At 38.9% G+C, this 23,293-nt stretch overlaps 6 protein-coding genes across 6 annotated transcripts; 4 read left to right on the top strand and 2 right to left on the bottom strand.

Annotated features, from left to right (window-relative positions):
- Nucleotides 1–340: 340 nt before the first annotated feature.
- BDBG_01558 (uncharacterized protein) lies at nt 341–1,415 on the bottom strand (the record flags this gene model as incomplete). The annotated part of the gene is made up of 3 exons (XM_031720389.1): nt 341–594; nt 690–1,132; nt 1,198–1,415. The coding sequence occupies 3 exons, from the start codon at nt 1,413–1,415 to the stop codon at nt 341–343; spliced, it is 915 nt and encodes a 304-aa protein (XP_031576557.1).
- A 2,115-nt stretch (nt 1,416–3,530) lies between these two features.
- On the bottom strand, nt 3,531–4,707 carry BDBG_01557 (phosphotransferase enzyme family protein; the record flags this gene model as incomplete). The annotated part of the gene is made up of 5 exons (XM_031720388.1): nt 3,531–3,744; nt 3,922–4,007; nt 4,095–4,264; nt 4,293–4,523; nt 4,608–4,707. The coding sequence occupies 5 exons, from the start codon at nt 4,705–4,707 to the stop codon at nt 3,531–3,533; spliced, it is 801 nt and encodes a 266-aa protein (XP_031576556.1).
- Nucleotides 4,708–5,653: 946 nt separating this feature from the next.
- On the top strand, nt 5,654–7,791 carry BDBG_01556 (uncharacterized protein). Its single transcript, XM_031720387.1, has 3 exons — nt 5,654–6,489; nt 6,575–6,737; nt 6,824–7,791. The coding sequence occupies exons 1-3, from the start codon at nt 6,135–6,137 to the stop codon at nt 7,449–7,451; spliced, it is 1,146 nt and encodes a 381-aa protein (XP_031576555.1). The 5' UTR covers nt 5,654–6,134; the 3' UTR covers nt 7,452–7,791.
- A 5-nt stretch (nt 7,792–7,796) lies between these two features.
- On the top strand, nt 7,797–9,308 carry BDBG_01555 (enoyl-CoA hydratase). Its single transcript, XM_002628601.2, has 3 exons — nt 7,797–8,498; nt 8,605–8,990; nt 9,131–9,308. The coding sequence occupies exons 1-3, from the start codon at nt 8,101–8,103 to the stop codon at nt 9,184–9,186; spliced, it is 840 nt and encodes a 279-aa protein (XP_002628647.1). The 5' UTR covers nt 7,797–8,100; the 3' UTR covers nt 9,187–9,308.
- A 308-nt stretch (nt 9,309–9,616) lies between these two features.
- Nucleotides 9,617–10,927, top strand: BDBG_01554 (oxidoreductase). Its single transcript, XM_031720386.1, has 2 exons — nt 9,617–9,885; nt 9,953–10,927. Exon 2 carries the CDS (start codon nt 9,955–9,957, stop codon nt 10,651–10,653), a length of 699 nt encoding a protein of 232 aa, XP_031576554.1. The 5' UTR covers nt 9,617–9,885; nt 9,953–9,954; the 3' UTR covers nt 10,654–10,927.
- A 71-nt stretch (nt 10,928–10,998) lies between these two features.
- On the top strand, nt 10,999–12,180 carry BDBG_01553 (uncharacterized protein; the record flags this gene model as incomplete). The annotated part of the gene is made up of 4 exons (XM_031720385.1): nt 10,999–11,174; nt 11,274–11,389; nt 11,472–11,779; nt 11,839–12,180. The coding sequence occupies 4 exons, from the start codon at nt 10,999–11,001 to the stop codon at nt 12,178–12,180; spliced, it is 942 nt and encodes a 313-aa protein (XP_031576553.1).
- Nucleotides 12,181–23,293: the final 11,113 nt, after the last annotated feature.

Below are 23,293 nucleotides of genomic sequence, written 5' to 3'. Positions count from 1 at the left end.
TTGAAAAAAAAATCCCGGATACCGCATGGCGGTGGAGGTGGAGGTGGAGGTTGGAAGGTGAGCTAAGCATGGAAACCCCCGCCGGATTTTCAAGTAAAGCACGTGGCTGAGAAGGATAACTAAATATTAGCCACTCCGTCTAGTTTCTCTTTTCCATACATTATGCCAAGATGGTCTAGCTTACCGGAATATATGTCCACTCCCTTTCTAGTATTCCTCTAACTTAACGCTCCCATTTTTGTCTATTCGTTCCGCCCACATCCACAAGAACCACGTGTGTTCTCCTCTATTAAAAACAAAGCCATGATCCAATTACATTTCTACATTCCATCATCCTGAATCATCCAACCACCGGTTGTTGCTGCTGCTGCATCTGTTTCGGGAATTTCCGCGCCGGTATCGGGTCACCAGGACGCCGCGGGTTCCCATCCCAGCCAAAATCGGGCCAGCCGTCTGGCAGGGTTGAATAAGGGGGGATGGTGTAGCGGCCGTCGCAGAAGCCCTTACTTTTGCATGAGAGGTTGCATAAGCCGTATTGCTTGCAGTAGCAATCTTCGGCGGTGGGGCAGTGGACGGAGTCGCGGCCGAAGATAACTGAACATATGTGTTAGCTTCATTATTATCTTTTTGGGTTAAGTTTTAGAAACTCTTTTTTTTTCTCGTAAGTTGTGAGTGTAGCCAAAACGTACTATGCCACAAATACTCAAAGATGCGCCCGCTCAGCTCATCCGGTAGCGGGGTGTTGAGTAGCCACTCGCGGAAATGCTCATATTCCCACCTGGGCCGCTTATGTACCTGGTCAAGCGTGACGGCGAACTGGGCGCAGCAGGATACGCCAACTTCCTTGGGCACGGGGGTGCCGGGGAACAGCTCTTCAAAGCCGGATTTGAAAGCCGCGCCGGCGTGAATGTCTGCGCGCTGGGTGTCGGTGAAGGGGCGGATCTCGACAGGGCAGCCGAGAAACCAGACGCAGCGGAGGTTTACGTAGCCCTGCTGCGATAAGAAGGGGAGCTGGAGGTTTTTGATGATGGGCACGTTGTCGTAGAGGGGGTCGTCGTTGTGCCATTGGTAGCGCTGGGGGTGGATGAAGACCATGTGTTTTGGGAGGCGGTCGTAGTTGTCGATTATGTAGCTGAAAGGCTCATTAGTACTTTTTCATGATACGGGGCTTTTTTTTTTAAAGGAATGAGTTTCTACCTCAGGTATACCATAGACTCCCTTCCCTTATTCTTCGGTACGGTTAGTTTTGCATTGGGGTTATCGACAATGTAGATTTTCTTCCCCCAGTCCGGGAGATACTCGTATAACCAGGAGGTATCGTCTTCGGACATGGCGGCGACGATGATTTCACGATCTGCGCGGCCGGATTCGTAGCCGGCGGAGGCTAAGAAGGAGGATAGACAATATTTTGCCATGCTGCAAAGGAGACAGAAAAAGGTAAGATAGACAAGGAGCATGATGCCGGAGATAGTGGGGGGTTTGCGCAACAGCCGCGGAGAGCTAGGTCTGAATGCAATGGATATAGTCATGGTTGGAGAAAGAAACGAAATGAGGATATTAAAGGGAAAATGTAGAAAAATTTGGAAACAAATCGGAGCACAAATGCTTTTAAAAATAAATCGATGCTTAAAAAAATAAATTTACATGAATATTAACCAAGGAAGAAGCAGTGAAAGAAGTGAAGGAGAGAAGGAGGTAAAAAGGGAGCTGTTCGAGGTCGACAAGCACCAGAAAAGACACCGTAGAAAGACTTATTCGGTCAGTAGAGAGAATTCTGGAAGAGACGGGATCATTTTTTCGAAAGATAGAATCCAGAGAAAGGAATGATATATATAAAGTCGGCGGTGCGGTGCAGGGTTCAGCTTGATATTTTTTGGAAATCAACAAATATCAAGCTTGAAATCTTTGTTAGAGAAGTACGCATAGTATAGAGAAGAAGAGAAGAGAGTAAGAAAAACAAAAAGAAAAGAAAAGAAAAGAAAAGAAAAGAAAAGAAAAGAAAAACATCTATCTGCTGATTCTGCTCTCAACCCCAGGAGGGGATCCCTATCTGGCAGACCAGACTGAGGAGAGAGATATCTCAGATACATACTGACACCTATTCTGCTACATTCCTCCCCCCACGCAATTCGCCTAGGGGCAATAATATTCAAGGATGCGCAGTTGGAATTGGCAGACTAAACTCATAATAGCCAAAGTATCCCCAAGGTCCAACCCGCGCGTTGAGCCTGAGCGAGTCCCTAGAGAGGAGGGAAATAAATGCTGTCCAACCACGGTCCATAAGAGGCACGACTAGGGAGACGACGCACTAAATGCCGATCAGGTTTCAGAGTTTTTTTTCTTTTGTTTTTCTTTTTTTTCCCCCACCCTCTTCAAACGGTTGGTTTCCCGCTTCGTCTGGGATTGTGTAGCCACGGGCAACGAAGTGGAACTTGCGCGCAAACCGGGATTGAGGAAATCCTATTCTAGTTATGTGTCCACATTATAAGTTTTCTGGACAGAAGCTTCTGTCTGTCGAGAGGCACAAGAGGCCGCAAACTGGGAGACCGGGGAAATATGGGGAAGTGCCATAGATCCATTATTTGATTGTAGGGGAGAATGTAGAATTGTTGTCTTCAAATACTGAAGTTGAATTAACTAAGTTAACCCTTTTTGAATTTTGGAAGAAGAAATAACTTTCTCAACCAGAAACAGGGAAGAAGAAGATAAGATATTCATTCATTCATTATTAAATTAAATAGTTGAAGCAGCCAAGGCCTAGATCAGGGGCGGCGGGACTCTTAGCGTCAGCCACACCGATGCTTAACTTAGTTATCTTTTATTTATTAGTTAGTCAACTTATCTTTCATCGCTTTTTACCGCCACTAAAGTTAGTTACTTATTAGTTACTTCTATCTGAAGTGCAAAGTAAAGATAAATCTGCCAAGATAGATAAAACTAAATAGGAACAATGCTCATGAAAGTGTTGTTCAAGAAGCCTGACGTTTAAGAACAATCTGATCTCCACACTTCATCAACGCTTGAGTCTGGGGTTTATATTATATATTATAAAAGACCTTGGACAAATGCGCGGAACCCTTAGGGGAAAGTTTAGCCATTCCTATCCCTAAAATGTCACTAGCAGGCTTGGTCAGTTAAATACAGCACATCCCAGATGGTGGCTTTTTTACTTTAAAAAAAAAAAAAAAAAAAAAAAAAAAAAGCCCTGGAGAAATATACAAATTTGCGATGACGGGTACCCCCGCGTTTAGATATGAAACAAAAAGTTGGAACTAGCGGGTAAGTTTATCTGGACATTCTTGTCAACATCGCTTAGATGTAGTTATCCTCGTTTCTTTGCTGGCCTGGCGGATGGTGTAAAGAGTAACCTATTTTCTAAAATGAAATTCCGAGCCAAAAGAGGGAAAAGAAAATTGCAGGAATAATGAAGGATTAACTACAGATCATATTATTAAACAAAGATCCTGTAATTCAAGATTCAAATATGGCTATAATATTCTACCTTCATCCGTAAAAAGACGTACGTCTATCTAACGTTTGTGACCAAGAACCCAATGAGTCCTCAATTCGAACTCCTCCCGTTCGGTGCCATCTAATGTCTTCAAACTAGTCTCCCTTAACTTCAAAAAGTAGTCAACCGCACCTTCGAAATCCTCCTCATTCGTAGTCCAGCTAGTCCTGTCAACTGTTCCTTCTAGCATATCCCAAAAGTCTTGCGTCTCATTTAAACCCTGCTGCGTCGTCCTGTCGGTGTTTTCGAATGTCATCTTTCCGTAAAATTATATGGACATGGGTCCGAAGTCCCCAATTTAGACCAATCCCTAGAGAAATACTACATATTAGCAGGTGTTTTGAACAACTGGAACGCAAACGCGCAACCGAAGCCGGGCTCAAAGCATGAAAATAAACTATATATATTACCTCTCAAGCCTGATCAGATATTCCCTGAGGGGAATAATGTCGTCATCCCACGAATTCCCCGCAAAGGACACCAATTCGGATAATGACTTGCCGAACGGTTGGGTAAAAAAGCCTTGCTTAGTAGAGGATTTGCCTTTGCTCTTTTTTCTTCATAAATGAGCATCTGTATTGACCGTGATACTTTGATCCCGAACATGGGTTTTCTCATCCTGGTCCAGTTGTTTGAAATTTTCGGGAAGATGCAATATAATCCCTCCGTTGTAATCGATTAGTCTAGAAGCTCTCGCCTGTAGAATTAATGGCGCCGCCCATATAGACTGCCAGTCAATTTCTACTAGATATCCTGCCATTGTGGATAAAAATATTGCCACTATGAAGGTCCGGGTGATATATCGTTGGGCGGATCACATAGGGGTTACTGGGGATAACGGCAGAGATCGCATCAAGATATTTGTTCAGGAGTTGAATATGCTCCTCTGGGGATCTTTGGGCCTCCGAAAGTTTTAGGTATCCAGGAGCTTTGGCGGATGAAGACGCATATTTGCCGGTCCACGATATTTCACGTCGGGCGATAGATTCTAGGTAAGCTTTGATAGACTTCCCTTGATAGACGGAATGATGAAGTTAGCTGTTGTTGGTTTATCAAACGCTATGATTGACAGGTAGATACCCGCAATCCATCTTACATGGCTCACGATCTATCGACATTTGCGATCTCTCCTTCTCCCAAAACTCCCTGAGTGCAAGAGGCCCGAACACGAATTTTCGTCGACCATACTCTCTCATAGACTCGGTGATATCGGTTGTAATTTCTGCGGATTCGCATCCGTCGAAACTGTCCTGTACAAAGTACAACGAGCCATAGTTTTGAAGACAGAATGTTAGTTTCTATTATCCAGGCGAAGCTAAAAGGTAGGTTCACGATCTGAGGTCAATGGAAAATTCGAAATCATCCTTCAAGAAAATAAGAATGCGGAGAACAGAAGCGTCAGGGAAGCTGCCAACAAAAACTCTCATAAAATACTCGCTAAGGTCGTCGTCGATCCCAAAGAAAACCCCACTGGCGAAGGAGTTGCTGAAAGCATCCTCGATTCTTTCAAGGGCAAGGAGAGGATAAGAAGTGATCAGACGAACTGCTCCTGTGCTATTCGATTTGTGGTGATGAGAGCCAAGCAGCTGTGTTCTATTTGTTTCCCCAGATCGCTTCTGTTCAGTTCACTTTAGTTTGGCATGATTTTTTCCTAGCTCACTCCAACTTCCCTGTTGTGCGAATATTTTGGTTGATCATTGTATTATTCAAAAATCAATTCACTTTCACACAGAGTGATAAAGATTGCAAAGAGATGCAAAACAAAACACTAGTGAGTGTTTCTCTCGGTGTAAATGATGGTTATATCAACATATGTAGAATACAAAATTGACCGAGGCATCCCGTTCGCTGGGGTATTGGGCAGTTATGCGACCCTTTGCTTGATGCTTCAGAGCACAGCAGTTTGATGCTGCTGTTAGGGGAGGGTTGAACAAGTTAGAAAAATGGATCAAGGTCTGCGCACCATAACCAATATTTCCTACCGCCTTTTTTGCTTCTGTGGACGACTTTGGGATTATATAATTATTTCCTAATAAGTTAGTTATGGTTAGAGCCAACTAACTCCTTGCACTCCTTAACTAAACTAACTCTTGTGAAGTGAGCGACGTCATGGAGCTGGGCGGGGCGGAACTGTTGTGGAGGCTTGGCAAATATAATCGGAGACCTGCTTCCACCCCCCCTGTGTGATCCGGAACTGGCGCTACAACCTAAATCAAGCACGAAACAAGCGAGAAAATTAGTTACTTCAATGCAGTGGAGTGGAATATTCTATGATATCTCTAGACTCTACTCCGTACGCGGTCTCTATATTACTGGGAGGCTCCACATCCATCGGTGAATTTATATAAGTAAATCAAGGTGCAATGCAGCATAACCCGCACTCCACCACGCTCAAGTGATACCTCCTCATCCTATGGCTGCTCCACACGCTAGCTAGGCCCGTCAAAAATGCTTCGCCCCCATTCTACGGGCATGTGACTTCGGTGCCGGCGCTTTACTTGGACATCCCTGTGCTTGAGCGATGTGTTCATTGGCGCTCATATTTGTAGGAATGACTTCGCCCGTGGCAGCGGACCCATCTTTCCCTCTTGGTCCTTGGCAAGCACACTAGTTGGGCAACCAAATGTCACGATGCGGCTCCAAGGAACGCCAGGGAGAAATGACAGGAGATAAATTAAAAAGGGCCTCAACGTGCCTGGGGGGATTGTTCGTAAATCTCCTCCCTTTCTTTACGCGTTATTTGAGGAGGGGAAATTCAACGATTTGCACATACACAATTACCCCACTTCCCATACAGCAGAAATCCCTCTCGTGGATTGGAGTGAAAGATGTACTTGAGAGATCCATCCCGATACTTGCGCTATTGCTTGCGCTGTCCGCATCTACAGCTGCGTCTGTCTTGAATCGAGCGCACTCGGGGTTAAGAATCGCTCTCAGCAACGCGGGACCATGCAGCCTCAAAACCGAAAACGCCTACGGTAAGCACGTGCATGCTGAATCGCCAGTATTTTTTTTAAAAGTTGGTACAGGAGAATGCTAACCCACCTTCGCCTGCTGCTATAGTGTCAGTGTTTCAATGTGAAAAGAACATATGTCGGTCAAGCCCCAAGCTTGAAGCTGCTGGCTGTTGCGAGCCGGATGGATGCTCCTGGTACAAGTCTTGCATTCCATATGACTCCGTCGAACGACGTTCTTCTGATCTGACATCGGATACAATTCTTTCCTGGTAACGATGATGCATTCTCCTATTAGCTATATTCTCATGTTTCACGAGTGAGAAGGTGATAATGTTTAACTAACTCTGTTTTGAAGTTCCGATTCAACCCAAAAATACTGCCAGTTCGCTACATTCAGAAAGGAGTCTCAGCCTGAATCAGGGTATACTCGAGGGATATGCACGTCGAACCCCCCTGAATCTGACCTCCGAATCCATCTCCTCGTGGCCAACTCGGAAGCTATCGTTTCGCAGCCCCGCGAAGATGACCGCGCTTACCAGCTCAGGATTCGAGGAATGCCTCACCGACTTTCAAAGCGAGCATCAGCCTTAAGCGATAGAAATGCGGGAATCGTGGGCGGCCTTGTAGCATTCTGGGTAATTATTCTCCTCACCCTTTGCATTTGTGTGGCCTCGAGAAAAAATCGGGACCCTCCAGCAGCGCCCGCGGCGGCTGCATCGGCCCAGAACAACACGACGGTATATGTCATGGGTCCTCCACCCGGTCAACCGGGCCAACCCCAAGATCCAAACGTCCAACACCCTCCCCTAGCCTATATTCTACCCGCGGGCTCGGCGCAAGCATCGGCCGGCCACCCACAAACTATATACATCCAAGGCCCACCTCCGCCAGGGGCTCAACCTATCCAGTTTATGCCAGCGCCTAGGCCAATTCCAGAACCACATCCGTCATATACCCAACCACCGCCAGCATACCAAAAGTGAAACACTAGTTCGTGATACGGTATGGTACTTATGGCGGTTTGTTTTTGGACTTAATGGTTTATTTACTGGCATATTATGGGGCGAAGTGGCGTGCATTTGTGAAACATATTATGGCTCTCGTTGCGATGGTTTATGCGACGATATAATGTAATGTAATGTACACACATTCTAATGGTAACCTGTTTCTAAACGACGGGAGCTGGCAGAGAGTGCTGGTCTTTATTATGTACTGTACGTGTGCTCGTAACTATCCGTTGCATGGTAGCTACCGAAACTTAATACTTAATTCGCGGCAAGCCAATAGGATTACCTCACTGCCTTAGATCCATCCATCTCTTCTAACAATTATTACCACCAGCGGTGGAAGTGTCCGCTCCCCACAGTAATCCCGCCGAAGCCAAGGGCGGAATCAAATATTATCTCATTGGCTTGATGTTCGGGAGTCCCTACCAACCATACCTCGGCAACCACTGAGATGACGCTTAAGTAGTCCAGCCCGAAAGCTGGAGTTGACCAGAGATACAATAATAATAATAATGATGATGGAAACCCTGCAGGACAACATAAAACTACCATCCAGGACTCGACTCTCCCTACTTCATCACGCAAAGCAATATACCTAAAATTTGAACAGCCCCAATCATCCAAGATGTCTTCCTTCACCACGCCTCCCCCGCAATCCTCAATATACCTCCTCTCATACCCAGCACCAGGCGTGCTGCTGGTAACCATCAACCGCGCCAGAAACATGAACGCGATCCACTACCAGGGCCATTGGGATTTACACGAGCTCTGGACATGGTTCGACGATGAACACACCCTACAAGTCGGAATCGTGACTGGCGCCGGCGATAAGGCATTCTGCGCCGGCCAGGACCTGCTTGAGATCGAAAGAAATAGCAAAAACCCCTCGACACAGTCGGCGCCCCTGAGGGGCCACCCGCCTTCCGGGTTTGCCGGCCTTAGCCAGCGAAAGGGCAAAAAGCCCGTCATTGCTGCTGTGAACGGATTCGCGTTCGGTGGCGGATTTGAGATATGTCTGAACTGGTAAGGACTGTTCCTGGGAGTTTACTCGAGGGCACTATGAATTTCAAAAAATGAAATTCTTTTACAGTTCCCGGCTGATTCGAGATATCTGTTTTACTCTACCTAGTGATTTGGTTATTGCCTCCCCCAGGGCCAAATTTGCTCTACCAGAAGCGAAACGGGGCATATATGCGGCCGCAGGCGGCTTGCCTCGCATTTTACACATTGCAGGGCTACAGGTTGCATCGGAGATTGCACTCACGGGTAGAACTGTATCTGCTGAAGAAGCAAAGGCGTGGCATCTTGTCAACCGGATTGCGAAAACGCATGAGTCATTAATAGACGAGGCGGTCGCGTTGGCGAAGGAAATTTCACAGCTGAGCCCGGATGCCATTATTGTAACTAGGGCTGGTTTGAGAGAGGCGTGGGAGGTTGGTGATGTGTCAAAAGCTGTCCGCAACACCCATGAGAGATATTCGAAGAATCTATTTGAGGGCCAGAATCTACGTGAAGGTATGTTTCATTGCACGCTTCCGGCCGGAGGTAGTTTTGTTACTGGAGTTGAATTCCCAATCCCTTTTTTGGGTTCTTTTTTGTCATATCGTCTAGTTATATTATGGTATGAATCTTAAGCTAATGGTCTTGGATTGTAGGTCTTGCTGCTTTCCGAGAGAAAAGACAACCTAACTGGGTCAAACCAAATCTATAGACCGCCATGGACGGCTTCATACTCTCTGCTGTTTCTTTTGTACAGGTGTTCTTTCTGCGGTCTGTAGCTAGATATGCTTATAATTAAACTATAAGGATCTCGAATATCCCATACACCTTTTCATTCATGCCTACCCCCATTATTCCTTGGGAGCGAAGCTTCTGTGGTTGTGTAATGTTGAGCCGTCGGATGTATGTATTCTCGGTAACTACGCATTGCCGAGGTAATGTAGTGTTACAAGGATAAATTACCGGCTTTTCGGTTACCTGCCCATCTCTTCTGCCGAACCGACACACAAACAAAGAGGGCGGAAGAGTTTGACGGCTGAAGCTCCCAATGAAACAACACTTCAGGAAATAGAATCGTTGAACAATGTACCGAATACCGGCATTTAAGTTCGAGCGATTTTCGATTCATCTCCGCAGCTTATCTGATGTTGGCTATGCGATAATGGACCCTCCCGGCGCCCTCAAAACGCCTGGAGTTGCCCTGAGAGTTATGTGAGCTTTCGTGAGCTTTCGTGATCTTTTGTTTGAACTATTTACGACCTTTCTTTTAAAAGGTGTCAATTTCTAAAGATTCACCTTTTGCATTTTGATTTCAAACAGTCGACTCTGAAGAACCAGCAATGGCTCCAAAGATCTTGCAAGACACAGCTCACGGGGCTGCTGGGCATCCAGCATCCAATACTCCTGGCGGGTCAGTATTGAAACTCTTTCAAGTGTTTGTTGTGATTGTGAAGCTAATACGGCGGTCACAATAATAGGTATGGCCAGGACTTCATCTGGTGAGCTGGCAGCCGCAGTATCCAACGCTGGTGGACTAGGCGTCATCGGCGGCCTAGGGTACACTCCTAAGCAACTGCAAGAGATCATTGATGATCTCAAATCCAATCTGAGAGACCCTTCATTGCCGTTCGGTGTTGACCTTGCTCTCCTGAAACTGGGGGGAGGGGCCCGGAAGACAAATTACGATTACACGTCTGGACAGCTTGATGCTTTAGTAGATATCACGATCAACAGCGGTGCAAAATTGTTTGTGTCCGCTGTTGGCGTGCATGTCATCAAGAAACTGCACGATGCTGGCATTCTAATTATGAATATGATTGGTGCGCCGAAATACGCGCAAAAGGCTCTGGAAGCTGGGGTGGATATGGTTTGCGCACAGGGTGGCGAAGGAGGCGGCCATACAGGGTCGATTGCGACTTCTATCCTAGTACCTGCTGTGTGTGATGTTGCGAAGAATTACATCTCACCCTTAACCGGCAAACCAGCGATGGTTGTTGCGGCTGGTGGGATTTTCAATGAACGATCCTTGGCTGCTGCTTTAATGCAAGGGGCACAGGGCGTTTGGGTCGGGACTCGATTCGTGGCCTCCATTGAAGCTGGCTGCTCTAAGACTCATAAGGATGAAGTTGTCACCGCTACTTTTGATGATACTGTTCGGACTCTTGATGTTCAGTGGTAGGCCCATGAGGGTCAAAGCAAATGACTATATCAAGAGATGGGAACAGCAGCCTGAGAAAATATTGGCTTTGATGAAGCAGGGCATCATTCCGTATTCGAAGGATATCGAGGATGAAGTTGAAGATGCTGATCATCCATTTTTTGATGGGCCAGGTGGCTGCTGTTATTGACAAAATTCAGCCGGCGGCGGAGATTGTGGACGAAGATGGTTTCTGGGGCGTATGAGAGTGTACGTAAGGTATCTCTGGTAACTTTTAGGGCTTGCTTGTACGCCGGCTTTGATGGAACAACAGTTTTTCCGTTTAGTTTATCCTTCCAAACCAAACCAGCTGCTTATCTCATGATGATGGCTCACCACAGGCATCAGGCGTCACTCGAGCGCATTCTCGATCTCTCTCCGCAGGAGGTTCTGACTCCAGAGGAACGGGCACAGGCCGGAAATATCTTCTCCCAGTTTATTAGCCACTGTGAACCTCGACAAAGCGCTCACCCGTATAAGAAAGTAACGCTTGTTCGTTTAACGTATGAGTACTCAGAATCAAAGGACAAGTTCTTGCAACAGTTCTTCATTTATCTTGGCTTCTAGTTCCGTGAAAATAATGAATCACCGACCTTTGCTAGTGGAGTGTCTCGATTTCCTGACTTCGGACCATCTTCTCTCCCATCAAAGCAGAGGGAGGTCGAGGGAGTCTTGGATTCGTTTGCGGAATTTCTGTTTGGAAATTTCTTTCTGCCGTGTATGTACAGTCTTTTTTCCATTCTCATTTCCGTTTTACCTTATTTTTGATGAGCTCTTGCTTACATGTGAATCATGTGTAGTGAGAGCTGCGGGAAATAAAACACCGCAACCTATACCAGCAGCTCTATCCGCCAAGTTTGAGGATGTAGTTGGAACTCCTGCCAGACTATCGATTCTCCGACGTGATTGTCTCATCCGTGACCATCACCGGTGTGTGGTAAGCCGGGTCTTCGATAGAGAAGAGGCGGCGGAGAGAGTCAACCGAGACAGATCCAATGCACGAGACGACGATGGACAGCGGCTTGTCTATGTTCCTGGCCAATTTTCGTACCTCCAGGTAGCACATATCATCCCGCATTCAATCATGTCAACAACCAGGGACAATCAGGTACGTGTCTACGGATCTGATTTCATTTCATACCATTTCTAACATGTTTTGCGCTCTAGAGCGAAGCCAAAAAATCCACCCTGGCAATCCTCAATATGTTCGCTCCTGGGGTGATTCATTTGATCAAGGGCTCGAATATTGACCGCCCAGCCAATGCTATAACCTTATCACTCGACATTCACAAGCTTTTCGGTGACTTCAAATTCTATTTTGGGGCGCTGGATCCTTCTACTCATCCACCTTACACCTACAGGATAGATTCTAGGGAAACGAATGTTTCTCCGTCCAGAAGGGCTGCCGGTTACCAGAACCCTCCTCCTCTCACCAAACCGGACCATCGATCCACCATCGGCGAAGCTACTTGCAATCCATCGAGCAATCAGTATTATCCTTCATCTTAGTGCTGCTGGGGTTTATATTGACAAGATCATTAGAGATATGGAACAACTGTGGGCTAAAAGTGATGGCTCTTCGGCTGTAGGTCACATTGTCTCTCTAGAGTTAGGTGGTTGGCTTGATGGAGTGGTAGCATGACGTGTTGTGCCTCTAGCCTAGTGGCCCCAGCTGAGTTTTCCTTGATGCCGTGCTTTTATCAGCCTTTGGCACGTTCATGATACCTACTGAAGTAATATTTCTATTTTTAATCATTCTTTAATATGTGTTATTCGCTTTGGGGGAGAATATTGGCTGTCCTATTATTGGCCGGCGGAGATTTTGCAGAGACAAGCACCATCTCACCATACAAGACTTTTAGCTAAAAGTGGAAGCTGTCAGCCGGTTGTACTCGAGGAAAACTCGTGCTAGTTGGCCGGGCCTAACGCTCGCAAAGGACGCTACGATTCCAGCAGGGCAGTCATTCTACAGGACCTCTCGCCCAAAAGGACGTACAAGACAATGATGCTGGAATGTCCCCGATCGCGGGTGAACTGGTTAGCATGCTCTCTCTCGGTCGGGGAATGAATGGGAATCCGAACGTAGCTCACCGAGGGTGATTGCTGCGATCCTAGGCGATACAATGGGCATGGACAGTCCAGCGGCGACAAGGGCAGGCCCGTTGGGCGTCTATGGAGTAACAGGATCCATTGGCACTTCTCACTCCCTGAGCCAATCAACGTAGACTGAAGAGGAGCCTTTGTCTGCTTTTCCCGCCTAGACTGGCCGGCGGGACCATGAATTTCACATTTGGTCCCATTTGGTCTGGTCTCATACATTTCTTAGCATGAGTCCCATTAGGACCTAGCATCAAAAAAATCTGAAAATGAATCATTTTTTTCAGAAACAGTGTGAAAAATGACCAGATTTAATTTAAGAATAATGAAACAGAAGTAATTTCTCAGAATAAATAATAAAAAATAATTATTCTTTAAAAATCAGAATGAAACTGAGACTGAAAATTAAATTCAGTTTTATTCAATTTATTCAGTGATTATTTATATAATTAGAATTTGATGGAGGTGGAAGGTTGGTTGATTGTACACTAATCTAGCCGCGGCAGCATTCTATTCATACAGGAAGAACATAGGGTTAATTTACAGTGATTACACCGTGAATCCTGTACGTGGGAAAGGTTAATCTGTTCTATATAACATAAGAGATCACGTGCAGGCGGAGTGATTGCTAGGGCAACATTATCAAGGCGGCTGCTGCTACACTCTCTCTCACATCACTATCTGAGATCTTAACACTGTGAGTCTGTGATTATCTTTAAACATTATATAGAAAAGTCCGTCATACAGTCTCTGAGTTCTTTCAAATTATGCTATATATATTAATTTCAGGCATTCTGACTCTTTCTGTCTGTAAGATTTAATAAATTAAGAAATTACTGAAATATAATAGTACTCAGAGATTTAATTAATTTATCTACTATTATTTTCTCAGTAAAGATATACTTCAAAGATATAACTCGCTTATTCAGCTATGTATATAAGAAATGAAATCATATATTAATATACTTACTGTATACAGTCACTATTATTATAGTAATTAGACTAACTATATAATTATATCTGAGATTAGAATCAGAATATTTAATAGTCTTATTATTAATTTAATTCATTTCATTACATAGTTTTAATATTAAGTAGTAGTCTTATACTGTCTCAGTAAGACTTACTATCTACTCTTATTATATTTTTTAAATAAGATTATGATTTTCACTTCTTAATTTAAATTATTTTTATTACTTTAAATGACTTTAAATCTCATTTAAGTGTTATTAAAAAGTGTTACTTTTTAAAAAGTTAAAAATAGTCTAAAAAACCTTAAAATGTCTAAAAATAGTAACTTTATATTAAGAATGAGACTAAATAAAATTAAATAAAATCACTTTCTTATTTTTTCTAAGTTATGATCTTATTTTGAGATCTGATGAATAGTCACTTTGCATGTTTTTTTAATAATTAGTTACAGTGAAATTCATGCCAAGAAATGTATAAGATCAGATTAAATGAAATTAAATATAAAATTCATAATTTCAGCAGCTAGTCTAATAGTGATCAGATTAATTAAACTCTTATTATTAATATAGATCTTAATCAGATTATTCAGAATGAATATTAAATTTATTATTATATTATATAATTATGTTATTTTATACACTGTCTTACTAAGAGTAATATACTTAGCCTTATTTAAGCTGAGAGATATACAGAATTACTTGATAAATTATCATAATATAGAAATACTCACAACTTTAAAAATAAACTCAGATATAAACTTATAATTATTATTAAGAGAGTCAGCTCAGTCAGAATCTGTGTATTTAATCAGTATATATATTGTATTCAGTAAGTTACTCATGCTATCATTCAGAGTCTTATAAAATATACTTAGATTCTTAGTATTATAAAGATAGTATATAATATATACTATAGCTTTTCATACTTTATTATTATTATTATTATTTGTAAGAGGCCTACGCTGAATAGATCAGTATAATATATAGATCTTATATAACAAAGAGAAAAATGTTAGAGAAAAAAAGAAAGAGAAAGTGTGAAAATCAGTAATCAGAGTAAATATTTATACATGTATACAGTGATGTACATGATGAAGCTTTGAGACAGAAGAATAGAAATTTCATAGGTTTTCAGCTGAGAATCAGTGACTGAGAATCAGAATATTAGAAATCTATGAAGCAACTGAGAATTAAAACAGTAGAAATCTATGAAGTGTAACAGAATAGTCTATATAATTGATCAGACACAGCTTATCACATTAGTCTCTTCTTTTCAGAAGTGATATAGAATTGAAAGTGTGTAGTTCTCATTAGTTAAGAGCTGCTGTCTTAAATAATACAGAGCTCAGAGTTCAGATCAGGCAATTATAGTCAACTTATTTCATAAGATATTATCAGCTACAGCTGTGAAATCTCTTATCAAGAATATCTTCAATCTCTCACTCAAGTTCATTGTCTTCTTCTATGATCTCTGGTAATTGTCAATTAAAAGTCAGTTGAGAAGAGAATAGATCAGTGATAGCATAGTAGAGTAACTTGTAAGCTTGTATAAAAGATATTATAAATTTCTGATAATATGTTAAGATAGTAATTATAACTGTCTAGAACTTCTATCACTTTATATTTGATATAGTAATAATTCAGTGTATAAGATGAATATATAATTCATATATTCTTAAGATTTAATTACATCAGATCTTCTATCTTATATTACTCAGTAGAATCTCAGTAAATATTAATTCAGTCTTCTTAATTCTGTTTAGCACTTATTATGAAGACTTCTACTTAGTTATAAATATCTCAGAGCTTTATCACTATATTATAAGTGATCTGAATTGAACTGCAGAGATTCAGTGTGAAGTGTATAATCTCTAGAAGATTTAATACTTTTATATAATATCTGTGTGTGAGGAAGAACAGACTTACATCTATTGAAATAGCATCTCAGTCATTGATAGTGACTTCAGTATGTAGAAAAAGGTCATATCAATCATCTTATAAGTAATTACAGAACTTATAAAGATAATTCTTCATAATCTGAATTATCTGTTCTGACATATCATCAGTCTTGAGATGATAAACAGTTGACAGACAGTGTGTAATCTTAAGAACTTGACAGATTCTTGTTCAGAGAGTGCTCATAAATTAATAGCTCTGATTCAATACTATAGATCTCAGTAATTTATATATTCAATAGAATAGACTCTGTAGAAAAACTTCAGTGACTTGTTCAGTATTCATCTTATTATAAGGTTTTAATATTATATCTTTGCTTAATCAGTTTATAATGATCAGGATGTTTCTACAACTCTTACTCTCAGAGAGATTAATAGTGAAGTTAATTATCACATCTTATCAGATTCTATCAGAAATATTAAGCAGTTTCAGCAGATCTTTTCTACAATTCTTTCATAAGATAATAGAAGAATAATAGTTGTAGTTTCAAACAAAATATCTGATACTATTTAATATCTCAGATCAGTAGAATTCTCAAGAGATTATTCAGTACAGTTGTTCACAGTCTGAATAATTAATTATATATGAATTATACATCTCTTGCATTATCTAAGTATGTAAAAGTTTAGAGTGAGAGACTCAGCATTATTTATAAAATTACAGAGTATTACTATTATCTATTGAACATTCTGAGATGTCAGTCTTTATATATAATTCTGAAGAAAATTAAGACACTTCTTATTGTTCTGCTTCAGTCAGAATTTAAAGAAGTTCATCAGTCTGAGCTACTATATATCACAGTTCATTCAGTGTAGAAGAAGTGAAGATATCAGTATTAGTTTAAAAAGAGAGTGTTCTAATCAGAGCAGTATATATAGTATCATGAGTGATCTCATTATAATTAACTAATATCTTCAGATTTAAGAGCTGATATTCTTAATTCATTCAGTGTGTGTCTGTGGTTCGGTGTAAGAATAAGTGCTCGCAGGTGATTATTCGGGTGTTTGCAGCTTGGCGTGATATGTACTGTTAACTACTAGAAGTATTCATGATAGAAAGATAAAATATAGAGATCAAATGTATAATAGCATTCAAGCTGAGTTATGAATAGTATTTGTGAACTTCAGTCTATATAGTTGTGTGTAGTCAAGAGCTGCTAGCTCTATTAATTATATAAGAGATAGAAATAGAGATAAAGAATCTATAAGAAGTAGAATTTCTTACATACTCTTTCCTCTCTAAGACTTTGTCTGTGAAGTCTTTCACTGAGTGACTTCATAGAATCAGCTCAGCACTGCAGTGATACTCACTAAAAACTCTTCATATCTATAAAAAACCTCAGTGAGAAAAAATTTCTTATTATTATAAAGAGAAAAGAGTCTGTCACTTAGTTTCTTATTCTATGAGATTTTTTATAATCTATAGATTCTTCTCTAACTATTATATAAATTCATCTTACATCTTTCATACAGAAGAGTTTCAGTTAACTCTTAATTATTTTCATAAGATTCTTGTATAATTATTACACAGATTTATCTCACAGATGAATTACTCTCTATGAGATCATTCTTATTAAAGAGAAGTATTTATAAGTTGATCTTTTACTTATTCTCACAAATTATTATTCTTTAACACTGTAGAATTGTGAGGAATTTTTCATTCTTTCATCAACTCTGTAGAATTGTAGAATCAAGATATTCACAGTCTGTAATCACTCTTTATAGTTATATAGAAAGATTCAGATCTGTGATTTACAATCACTCTTATTTACTAGAGTGATCTGACTGTTCTATAAGATCACTCACAGTGTAAGTAAACCTCTCTAGAGTAGTATAAATATCTCAGATCTATTTATAAAATCTCATCTTCTTTTCTCTTTTTCTGTAACAGCTCTTATTCTTACAAACTGTGAGTATCTTCATTCATCTGTGAAGTGTTTTTATTCAGATAACAGAGAGAGAGTATTTCTGATAATATCTATATATTGATTCAAGAACTTCTTAAGAATAAAAATTTTTCAATTTCAATATCTTTATAAATAATGTCTGACTGCTGCTGAGTTTCTTATGAATGTCTCTGTAACTTCTCTAGTCACTTTTTACTGACTGATAAAGTAGAGACACTGTTATTCATAACTGTATCTTCATTCTTCTCAGCCCTGTCACTGCACTTAATCTTCAGATCAGCAGCTCACTTCATGCCTCTCTCAGATCAGTCTCTGACTTCAAGCAGTGCAGTTCTCTTCTTTACTGTAAGTCTTCTTATAAGTAATTTCTTACAGACTCTAGCTGATAGTTTTTATAAAGTTCTTGATATTGTCAGTGTCTTCTACAGCTCTGTGAGTCTACAATCACTCTCTCTCTGCCTGCACAATCTCTGACCAGGTATATGTAAATATGTCTAGGTTTTCTATCAATGATTCTCATGTCACAGCGCATTTCTGCAATCTCATTGTCAATGAAAGATGAGTTTTCAGATACCTGTAAAATCTGAGTAATCAAGATAATGTGAATGTCATGAATTTGTGATGAGAGTTAATCTAAGTAGATGAGCCTTCTCTTCACATCTCAATTATTTTCAGACTGAATACTTCAGTATAACTGAAGAAATGAACACAGCTTCATAAGAGATATCTGATTATACATGCAGACAGTCAGCTCTCAAGGTTCTGCTGTAACTATGTATACTCTGATATTCAGCTTCTCTGAAGTCTGTACATTTCTAGTGATCTTCACATCAAATGTAATAATTATCTATACTATAGATATAATACTCTCTGCTTCTTTAAAGAGAGAAATTAATAGTTATGAAGAGATTGAGTGTTATAAATATTAAGAATATGAATGTGAATTTTCTTTATTTTTTCTTTATTAATCTCTAAATTGTGTTCATGATTCTGTTTACTTTCTGTTTTTTTAACTTTAATAAGAATATGATTTCTTCTTCTCTTACATATACTGCAGACTGTTCATCTCAGTAAAAATTCATTATCTTATAGACTAGAGTTTATAAATGACAGTGTTAATATCTTTATCATAATCAGATTCTTAGTGAAGACTGTGTCATTCTGACTTATCAGAATTTATAGTATAAAAGTCATGTCTCAGCTTCTACAGATATCTTATCTGTCTGAATAATTCTTAAGTGAACTTATTCATCTTGTCAGAATACTCTTATCACTGAATCTTGAATCAGAGCTTATAATCTCACTTCTCTGAGTCAATAATTTCTTTAATCTGATATTCTCTTTCACTCTCTAGTACTTCACAGACAGAGTAATGAGTCACAGAATTCTCTTCTGAGAATTCCTTATATTCATAGAGTAAAGAGACATGAAAAATATTATATATCTATAACTCAGATAACAGTTTTAATCTATAGAACTGTAAGCTAACTTTCTTCATAATCTTATAAGACTCTGTCTGTAAGAGATTCAGCTTCTTATTAGATCTTCATATAATGATATTTTCTAGACTCAGTCAGACTCTATCATCTTTCTTGAAACTCTTTATAATATACTTGAAGTCATAGTATCTCTTCTGATACTCTTGAGTCTTTCTCAAGAATTCACAGACTTTCTCTCAGATATTCTGAATTCTCTCAGTCTATTCACAGATATCATCATACTCTATAGTGTACTCTCATGAGTTTATCAAGATTATCTGCAGATGAGTCTCAGTGAGTATCTCAAAGAGAGTTTTATCTGTACTGACATACTTTAAGTTATTATATATAAACTCTGTGAGTGATAATCAATACACTCAGTCATTCTGATTGTAATTGACAAAGCACTGCAGATACTGTTTTAATATACTTATTAGATATTCTATCTGATCATCTGTCTGTTAATAAAAAGCTGTGCTTAAATCTCACAAGATCTTCAGTATAGTTATCAGATCAGATCAGAACTCTTCTATGAAGATTGATTCTCTATCTGAGATAATATTCACAGACAATTCATGCAACTGAATCACATTGTAGATGAAGATATGAGTTAAATTCTTTGACTTCAAGTTCTTATAGATGAGTATAAAGTATGTTATCTTGATAAAGTAATTCACTATCATCAGTACACTGTTAAAGCAGGTATTATATATGTTCTTACTTTCAGAGAGACTTATAAGAGTATTTATTTCTAACTGTTCTCAAGGTTTCTATGAGATGAGTAGAGAAGTAAGTTCTTCATATAATCTGAATCACACTATTCATGAATTCTGATAAATAGTATAAGAATTCACTATCTTCTTTATAAGTTCTCATATCTTCAGTCAGAAGTATTTTCTTATAAGCAACTTATAAGTTCTAGTGTTTATAAAATGACTTATTAGAGAAGAGTCATGATACCTTTTAATAAGTTCTATATATAGAAACTCATTTATAGGTATATAAATCCAGCTCTCTCTTTATAAGAGATTATTTAAGTCTCTTCAATTCTTTATTTCTGCAGAATTGATTCCTGTTATAAGCAGTTTCTGAATATACTGAGTATATTCATTCTTCAGTTGCAGTTCAGATAATCTGAATAGAAGATTTTATAAAGACTTATACTCTGTTTCTTCTTACATCAGGTCTTTCACAGTGCTTCTCAAAGTCTGTAAATTCTTCAGATTATAGATACTCTCTTCAAGAATTCTTACAGAGATTCTCAGAGTGTTAACTCTCAGTATTATAGAGAGTAGTTATACAGACTTCTCTTCTCTCTCTTCTCTCTTCTCTTACAGAGAATTGAGAGACTCTTCAGTCAATCTCTTTATAACACTCAGTCTGAGCATCTTATAAAGCTTTTCTATCTTCTCTAGTTTCTCTATATCTGTCACTCTGACCTTCTTAATATAGTCTGATCTGTGAGAGAGTCTGTCTGCTGAGTTCTTAGTTCTCTTGATATATTCTATCTTGAATCAGAACTCACTCAGTCTCTGAGCTCAGTGAACCTGCTGCTGTGAGAGTTTCTTAATTGAAGTAAACTATTATAAGCTGTTATAATCAGTTCTAACAGTAATCACTGTTATAAAACTCTTAAAGTAGTGATATCAGTGATGAAAGAATTTCACTATTATAAGAAGCTTCTGATTATAAATGTTATAGTTGATCTTCACAGATTGTATCTTTTATAAGAAAAAGGTCACTGAAACTCAGTTCTCATTTGACTGTAGTTATAAGACTATTTCTGAAATTATAAAGAAGAAGATATCTGTCTTCAATCTGATTAAGAGTAAGAGATCAAAGTGAAATAGTATCACTGTGTCTGTAAATATCTATTTCAATCTTACAAAGACTCTGTGAGCTTCTAAGATAAGAAAGTTCTTACAGTTCTCTCTTCTCAACAATCTTTTCATTCTCTATTTATGAGATAACTTCTTCTTATTTTCACTCTTTAGCATGTCTGTAAGAGTCAAAAAGATTCTTATAAATACAAAGATAAATCATCTATAGAAATTCATAAAGCTCAGAAAGATCTGAATCTCATAAATACTAGTTAACTTCAGTCATAATAGAATAGTCTCAATCTGCAAAGATTTCATCTGAATATCATCTGTAATAATTATATATTCTAGGAAATTAATTCAGCAGACACTGAAGTTATACTTTATAAGCTTAATATACAGTTCTGCCTCATCTAAGACCTTCAATACACTTTATATATGCTCAGTGTGTTCTTTCTTCTTCACAGAGTACATTATCACATTATTCAGATATATTATCACAAAGATATTCAGATATGTATGAAATATTTTATTGATAAAAGACTGAAATGCTGTAGAAGTATTAGTCAGATTAAAAGACATTACTAGATATTTAAATAATCTCAGTGCAGTTTTAAAGACAGTCTTTCATTCATTCTCAGACTGTATTTACAGCTGTGTATATATATTGATTACATTCAGTTATGTGAATATAACAGCTTCTGTAAGACAGTTAATCACATTCTCAATCAGAGATAGAGAATAGTGACTCTTTATTATCTTGAAGTTCAGATTACAGTAGTCTACACACAATCTGAGATCTTTATTCTTCTTCTTTATAAATATCACAGAGGCTTCTGCAGAGATCTATGAAGATTAGATAAAGTCATTCTTCAGATTCTTCTTCACATAGATTCACAAGACCTCTGTCTCATGATAAGAGAGCTTATAGATTGATTCTTAGAAGAGTTTCTACTCTTCTATCAAATCTATTATCAGATTCTTCTTATAATAAGAAGAAAGCTCAGCTGTCTTTACTGAGCTGAACATCTCTGTGAGATCTCAGTATTTCTCTGATATCTAAAGCTCAGTTTTCATGACTGTGAGATTCTCAGACACTTGTAAAGTTATTATATAGATGAGCTTGTCTTCTCTAACTAACTCTGCAGCATCAACTGATTCTATCTCTGTGAGTGAGTCTGTTAAAACTGATTAGAAGTATAAACCTGACTCACAGACAGCTATGTGTGAATTATGTCTTTAAAGTTATATAAGTTCTAAGTACATGTCATCTGTGATATTTATAATAATCACAGTTTCTATAAATCTTCTTCAGATTTCAGAGAGATCTTGCAATTCAAAGATAACTCTTGTAAGTCTCTCAGCTCTCAGATCTGAGTTCTTGTACTCTGCTTATTATAAGAGCAGGTTCTCAGTTTTCATCTTTCAGCTCATTCACTCTGTGAGCTTTAGAGACATCACAGTGACCTGAAATTCTGAGTTTATTAATACTTCTCATACTTGTAAGATAGCAGTACTGCAGTACAGTCTCTTCTCATGAGCAAGTATTTTTATCAGAGAAGTAACAGATTCAGATGTCAGCTTCAAGACTTTTAAGAAGGCTGTTACTGACTCTGTCTATGACTCTTTAAATTTCTATTTTAGTTTGTTCAGACAGTTTGCATAAAGATATTCTAATTTAGAATAGATGAAGCAGAGTTTCTTTTCCTTAATCTCTCTGTTATACACTCTGTTTATAGAAGCTTATGAAGCTCTCTCTCTCTGCTCAGCAGTCAGATACAAATCTCTCTATATCTTATCATCTTTTTCTGATAAATCTGTTCTCTGTTGTTCTGACTCTTATAAGATCAGTTGATGATCTGCTCTCTGCAGATCTGTAACTTTCACAGTGATTTATAAGTGATGAATAAGAGTCATTAGTTTCTTCAGAGTCAAGAACTTAGAGTCTTATTCAATGAGCTTGTTCTGCATGTCTTTATTCAGTCTCTTTATAAATATCATCATTCAGGTCTTATTTCAGAGCCCTGTTTTCACAGGTCTTAATTTATATCACAATTTCATAAAGCACTGTGAGTAGTCTTTATTAGATTTCTTATCTCTTTTTCTAATATTAATGATCACAGCTCAGATGTTCTCTGTTCAGCTTATGAAGTTTCTTAACTTATTCTTCAGATAGGTCTTGAGAACAGATCAGTAGAATCTCTTATAATCATTCTCTAGATAATTCAGCCAGTTCTTGACTTCAGTGTAATAGAGGTCTGTTATTATGTAGATGACAGCTTCTTCATCTTTTATATCACACAGCTGAGCTTATGAGTCAATTTCAAATACAAACTTGTAAAAGCTTTTATAGATTATAATTTAATAAGTAATCTTAAGTGATTACAGCTTAAG

The sequence above is a fragment of the Blastomyces gilchristii genome (genome assembly GCF_000003855.2).
Source record: "Blastomyces gilchristii SLH14081 genomic scaffold supercont1.2, whole genome shotgun sequence".
Classification (NCBI taxonomy): domain Eukaryota; kingdom Fungi; phylum Ascomycota; class Eurotiomycetes; order Onygenales; family Ajellomycetaceae; genus Blastomyces; species Blastomyces gilchristii.
Note: the sequence above shows the minus strand (reverse complement) of the source record. Positions and strands in the feature narration are given on the sequence as shown.

Bases quoted from the DNA above. Each gene is read 5' to 3' on its own strand.
- BDBG_01554 (XM_031720386.1), top strand. From the start codon at position 9,955: ATGGCCAGGACTTCATCTGGTGAGCTGGCAGCCGCAGTATCCAACGCT.
- BDBG_01556 (XM_031720387.1), top strand. From the start codon at position 6,135: ATGTCACGATGCGGCTCCAAGGAACGCCAGGGAGAAATGACAGGAGAT. The intron at 6,490-6,574 runs GTAAGCACGTGC...CTGCTGCTATAG, and splicing joins CAAAACCGAAAACGCCTACG to TGTCAGTGTTTCAATGTGAA. The intron at 6,738-6,823 runs GTAACGATGATG...TCTGTTTTGAAG, and splicing joins TCGGATACAATTCTTTCCTG to TTCCGATTCAACCCAAAAAT.
- BDBG_01555 (XM_002628601.2), top strand. From the start codon at position 8,101: ATGTCTTCCTTCACCACGCCTCCCCCGCAATCCTCAATATACCTCCTC. The intron at 8,499-8,604 runs GTAAGGACTGTT...TACTCTACCTAG, and splicing joins TTTGAGATATGTCTGAACTG to TGATTTGGTTATTGCCTCCC. The intron at 8,991-9,130 runs GTATGTTTCATT...CTTGGATTGTAG, and splicing joins GGGCCAGAATCTACGTGAAG to GTCTTGCTGCTTTCCGAGAG.